We start from the raw sequence: 6320 nt of genomic DNA on the forward strand, positions 1-6320 counted from the left end.
CTTCCTAGACCTTAAAGCCTGCCAGTGGGAGAGGAACAATGGGAAAAACCCTGGTCAGACCCAGCTCCCTCTCCCTTCCAGCATCCGCTCTCTGCTGCAGTGACACAAGGTGGACAAGCACCTAGTTGGGGTCAGGATTTAGAAAAAGTGGGGTGCAGAGGGTGTCCAGCAGACTTGCCCAACATACGGCCCGCAGGCTGCCATGCGGCCCGTCAAGCCAGTTTCTGTGGCCCGCAGCGCTGCGACAGGAACAGCTTGTCCCTCCCCCAGCCCCTCAGCAGCTTCCTACTGGCCGCTGAAGGGCTGAGGAAGGGACATGGTTCCCACACGCACGGCGTCAGCTTGACGTTGCCGATGTGGTGCGGCTCCTGCCCTCCCCCCTCATTTCACTGTGTCCCTTCATCGCCCTGCCCTTCCCTTCCTCATTTGCATGCCAGCTCCTCCCCTCTCCCACATTGCAGGGTTTCCATTCCTAGTCCCGCCCCTCCCTTCCTCATTTGCATGCTGGCCCCACCCTGCACCAGTCCCCACCGGCTGCGTGGGCTGCAGCACATCGCAGTGCAGCAGGTAGGTGGGCGCGGAGGGGTGCTGCGGCCGGGCCCGCGGGAGATGCTGTTGCCGCTGCTGCTGTGGCTGTCTGGGCGGGAAGCCGGCGCTGCTCCTGCCTCCCCGCATCCCCTCATGCCTGCAGACATCGCACTGGGGGTGGTGAGTCATGGGCCCCAGGGAGAGAGGGACCCCTAGCGCTTGGGCTCGGGCTCAGGCTGCCCCGGGGGAGAGGGAGCAGGGGGGTGTCCCTGCACATCCCACACCCCCGTCGAATACCCACATGTCTCCCTGGCTGCTGAGCCAAGGTGCGCAAGTGTGGGAGCATCCTCGAGGCCGCCCAGGTGGCAGGGAGGACACGGTGGGGTCATGTGGCACCCCTTGACCCTTGCGCCCCCAGGCTGCGGCCGGACCGGACAGGCTGCACGAGCACCCGCTCCTGCCGGCCCACTGGATGATAAAAAGTTCATGATCCGGCCCCACATTCAAAAAGGTTGGACACCCCTGATCTAGCTATATCTCTGCCAACCCCAGTTGAGTATTTCTGAGGGGAAACACACACGTATATAAACTGGATATATAACAATCCATCGCTGCAGTTAAGGAATGGGGTTTACAGGAGAGACCTGCAGAAGCTATGGGGTAGACCTACACAAGGACTTTGGTACCACAGTGTTGAGGACTGCAAAGTCTAGTGTGTAGGTGTCTGGCACTCAAGGTAGAAGCCAGACCTGTGGTGGGCGCCAAAGCTACCTGTGCAGATCATGGAGGATCAAGCACCTCAACATGAATCCCAAACAGCTGGCACACCGAGTGTACAGAGGCCCAGAGACAGACACTAGGAAACACTGAGAAGTGGGGCTGTCTAAAATGCTCGCCCTCTGGATCTTACAGACTTGTCTTAGAGCTATCACGAAGGACCGCTCTCCACTTGGAAACCGCATCCCTGAAAGGAGACAGCTAAGGGGGAAAAAAGCAAACAGAGATTACTCTTTTCTTATAAACCATGGTTACACATGTAGGAAGAAAGTGGAGAGGTTGTTCCTTTTAAAACACATCAGAAGGCGGGGAGGACAAGCAGGTGATGCATCTCTTTATACAACAGTATATTCATTAAACCAATCTCCCAGCATGTGGGAAATATGGGTGCAAGTCCTGTCCAGCAGAGGAGGAAATTTATTCCCCAGCTGTCGGTGCGCGCTCTTGCCTCCGCACCATTGGATGCAGGCGTTGCACTGCTCTCAGTTCCACACTCTTAATTCTTTCTACCTTCAGTTCCTTGGCACTTGAGCAGCTGCAGAGAAGTTGCAAGGACAATAAGGGCAAGGGGTGCTCTGTCTTTGCATGGAAATCTTGAAAAGCATGGCTTGTTCCGCTCAGATAAAGGGAGGCTGTGGGGGGCCAATGTTGCTCTACACATGTGTCAGTACGAGCACAAATGGGTTGAAGCACCCAGGGAAAGATGAGATGGTTTCTAACCATGACAGAAGGGAGTATCAGAACCAGTTTCTACTAGGACTATGGAGACAAATCCCTCTCACCTCCGGGTTCGGGAAGCCCCTGGGGAGGTTGTGAGCATCAGCGCCAGCTTCCGCTAGGACCATGGAGACAAATTCCTCTCAACTTTGGGTTAGGGCATCCACCTGGGGGGTGGTCCAGACACATTCCTGTCCCACATTGCTACCCCTATAATTCCTGATGCCAAAATGAGCAGCACCAGGAATGGAGGTTGAGCACCTCCATCCCAAGCTATACCAAAGCAGCCAGCCTACATGCAGGCATGAGCCTGGGAGGCTGCAAATGCTTTCAGAGGAAAGAGCTCATCCTGATTTCCCACCTCCTTCCTGGGTGACTGCTCCAGTCCCTGGCGTCTTAGATCAAAAGGCGACTTCTCCTCTGGCCTCAGCATCATTAATCCAGGCATGAATTTAATACTTTTTCTCAGCCTCAGATATTCATGTAGCTTTACCAAAGCCTGTGAAACCTTTCATGATAACTAAAACCACGTTTACCTGTGAAGAAATGGATAACCAATTTAAATTCCCCCAGATCAAACAAGTTTGAATGAGGTGTATACCTGCAGGATCAGGGGCCTGGAGTTGGTGGCCAACAGGGCCCTTCCCAGTCCTTATCCTTATGCTTTTTTGTTATGCCCATTCATTTGGAGCACTGGGCCATCAACTGTAAAGTTGAGCTGATGACCTGAAACTTTTCAGTACGTGCAGCCCACATCTCAGGTAAAGTGATGGATTTCCCTGGAGAGTAGAACTTGGATTCCAATTAAGCACAGTGTTTCCAAGGTTTGCCTTACAAGCATTTGACACATCCCCTGATCTCTCATTTAAGGCCTGCAGCCGCAAAGGAAAGGCTGGATGGACACCCTGAAAACCTGGGACCTGGTGCCTTGTTCACAGGAAGCCTGAGAGCAGATACAGAATCAGTTTCCAGGGAATGGCACAGTGAAGTTGAAGGTAAAACCAACATTTCCATTCCAGCAAATTTTAATGGTGTAGGAGCTCTAGGGAAACCCAGTATTGGATATTGTTTCTTGTACCTTCCTAAGTCAATGGGGGGCAGGGGGGAGAGGGTTGGTTTTCTAAGTCCACTGCTGTTAGCCTGGATATAGAGGCATGGAAGTATCATAAAAATCTGTTCAGAAAAAAATGGTAAAGGAGTCTCGATTGAGTACTGCTTAAAAGTAGCCTGGTAATTGCCATGTTCCTATCACAGGTGCCGAAAGAAATAAATTAATTATTGGAAAAACAAAAAAATTCTCATTTAGCAAATGCAGCAATTTCTTATTCAGCTTTTTGGCAACAATTTTTTATCTACATTTTGAGAGCTTCCTTTCCCCCTTTAACATGTTGTCACTCTAGGAAGAGTAGACAGAATCTGTGAAAGGAGAAGAGAGCGAACAAAACAGAACTAAGATTCAGAAATTGCTGTTTAGCTGTTAAAACAGCATTATCAAAGAAAAAGGGAAACCAGGTTATATTTTGCCAAGCAACACAGCTTATCAAGCTCTTTTATCGCAGAAATACATTACAGCGTTCTTCTCTGTGTTGCTTTTGAAAGTCCTAGTCAAGCATGTGCCACAACTAACAGACCCAGGGTAAAGGACTTAGCAGCTGCCTTAGTCAGAGAAGGTAATCCCATGGTCTCCTCTAGAAACCGAATTTCCAAAAACTACCCAAATGGTCAAAAAGTTTAAAATTCAAAGTGTTATCAGGTTGACAGACTACATTTCCAGAATGACTAGCTACCACTCAGTGGAGCTGCATCCTCTGCAAAGAGGAATATTTCCTAGCCTGGCTTGTTCTTCTCAAACATTTTGTACCTTTAAAAGACTTGCAGTATGGACCTGTGCAGATATTCCCTGGCATATCTTCATCTTGTATCGTGTTCGAATCTAAGTGTCTCAGCTCTACAAGCTGCTGAATCCCCTTAGTTTCTCTTGGGTTCAATTGCAACTGGCAAAACTCAGAAGCAAGCAACAAAAGTCAGTAAGAAAAGAGGAAACAGTGCTGGAACCTGGGCCCTGAGATATGGGTAAATGAACCACTGGTGAAAACAGTTTCAAAGACATAGGTAGAAAAAGCAGTGTTTGTTCACAGGTTTATGAGCTCAGCTTGTGGTGTCCGTGAATCCTTAGCAACAACGCACTTCTCTCCAGTCCTTGTGCTGCTACGAACACTGTTTTGAACCCCATGTAACTCCATTGATTCCAGTGCAGTCTTGCTTCCTGATTCCCACCCAGGGAATGCAGCGAAGACTCAGCCTCCTTAACCCTAAACAGCAAATAATGTTTGTTATAGAATGAAGTGAAGGCTGATTTAGACCTGTTGACTGCAGTGAGAGTGCTGCTGATTTAGCCATGGCTTCATTACAATGCAGAGTTTTGGGTTTTTTGAGGGGGTGTTATCTAGGTCCACTGCTCTTTTCCTGGATATCTTTAATTAGTGAAAAGGAGGTTTTCTAAAATTCTGTTTGTCCGTCTGTCTGTTTATTTCTGTCTACATTGAGAACTGGTTTAAATTAGCCCAATTCAACTATAGTGCTATCATAGATGTAAAAAGCAATACATTAATTGAGTTTGAAGAACAAAAACAATATAATAGTTTCCTTTAGCAAATTTCAAATAGGACAATTTTTCATTCAACATTTCAGCCACATTTCAGTGCTTCACCACCCTCCTAGTGAGAAAGTTTTTCCTAATATCTTACCTAGACCTCCCTTGATGCAACTTGAGACCATTGCACTTGTTATGACTTATTTCATATGGACTTTTACAATGGATTAATGTGATCCTCTATATATTGTTTTGAAAATACATGTCTTGTAGTATTAATATAAAAATAGAAAAACCCAGCTGTTTCAATGGCTTCATGAAAGCAAAGCTTTAGGACACATACAAACACATTTTAAGAGACTTTTCATTTCACGTGAAATTTTGAACATTTGAATTTTCATTCTAACGAAGGCAGAAAAAATTCAAAATATGGGGAGTTGAGTATCCTCAAGTGCTATAGAGATTCAGTAATACTGCAGCCAAATGCTGCCATAGTGCAGAGGTATGAATACCCCCCGCTTCTCAATATTTGCACTGTGGTTACTTCTTGTAGGTCCACCATATGACAAACACAGAAATGAGAAATCAAACCGTCATCACAGAATTCATCCTCCTTGGATTTGGGAATCTACCATTACTGCGCTTTCCGCTCTTCCTGCTGTTTCTCCTGATCTACATTGTGACCGTGGCCGGGAACCTCCTCATCATTGTGCTGGTTGTGGCTGATCACCACCTGCACACCCCCATGTACTTCTTCCTGGGGAACTTGTCCTGCCTGGAGACCTGCTACAGCTCGGCCATCCTGCCCAAGATGCTTTCGGGTCTCCTTACCAATAACAAAACCGTTTCTTTCTTTGGTTGCCTCCTTCAGTTTTACATCTTTGGATACCTTGCTTTTACTGAATGTGTCCTCTTGTCAGTCATGTCCTATGACCGGTACCTAGCAATATGCGCCCCCCTGCATTATGCAACTGCAATGGACTCAAGGATCTGTGCTAAATTAGCTTCAGGTTCTTGGATAACTGGATACTTGGTTTCCACAATAACAATAAGCTTAATGTCAACGTTGACTTTCTGTGGCCCCAATAAAATTGACCATTTCTTCTGTGATCTGACACCCCTGCTACAACTCTCCTGTACAGACACTCACCTCGTCCGAGTGGCAATTTTTGCCTTTACTTGCTTAGGGGCATTTCCCCCATTTCTTCTGACTGTGGCATCCTATGCTTGTATCATTGCCACCATCCTGACAATCCCATCTACCACAGGGAGGCAAAAAGCATTTTCCACCTGCTCCTCCCACCTCATTGTGGTAACCGTCTTCTTTGGGACCATAATTGTTGTGTATCTCACCCCAACAGTGGATACTTGGAGAGACCTGAACAAAGTGCTGTCTGTCTTCTACACTGTCCTCACCCCAATGATCAACCCCCTCATCTACAGCCTGAGAAACAGGGAGGTGAAGGAGGCCCTGGGCAGGGCTCTTAATCTGTGAGGGTCTTTCAGAAGGACTCAGGATGCTGCTCATGTGTTTCAGAGACTTTCATTCTGAGAAACAGTGATCTCTTGAAGATTCACTTATGGAGACAATAAAAAGGTATTTTCTTTTCTCATTTATTACCAAGAATCCTGGTGTTCTCTGATAAAAAAATCCCCATTTTTTTAATTAAAGAAAAGTAACCCAAAATCCAAAAATTTGGAATTA

The 6320-nt window shown here is 47.2% G+C and overlaps 1 protein-coding gene across 1 annotated transcript; it reads left to right on the plus strand.

Moving 5' to 3' along the window:
• Positions 1-5167: 5167 nt before the first annotated feature.
• On the plus strand, positions 5168-6110 carry LOC149851668 (olfactory receptor 6B1-like). The gene has a single exon (XM_090030510.1). The coding sequence runs from the start codon at positions 5178-5180 to the stop codon at positions 6108-6110; it is 933 nt and encodes a 310-aa protein (XP_089886636.1). The 5' UTR covers positions 5168-5177.
• The last annotated feature ends 210 nt before the right edge of the window (positions 6111-6320 follow it).

This window comes from Crocodylus siamensis, unplaced genomic scaffold, assembly GCF_052110815.1.
Source record: "Crocodylus siamensis isolate JL-2025a unplaced genomic scaffold, ASM5211081v1 HiC_scaffold_547, whole genome shotgun sequence".
NCBI classification, from domain to species: domain Eukaryota; kingdom Metazoa; phylum Chordata; order Crocodylia; family Crocodylidae; genus Crocodylus; species Crocodylus siamensis.

Excerpts from the sequence above, each read along its gene's own strand:
- LOC149851668 (XM_090030510.1), top strand. The coding sequence starts at position 5,178 with ATGACAAACACAGAAATGAGAAATCAAACCGTCATCACAGAATTCATC.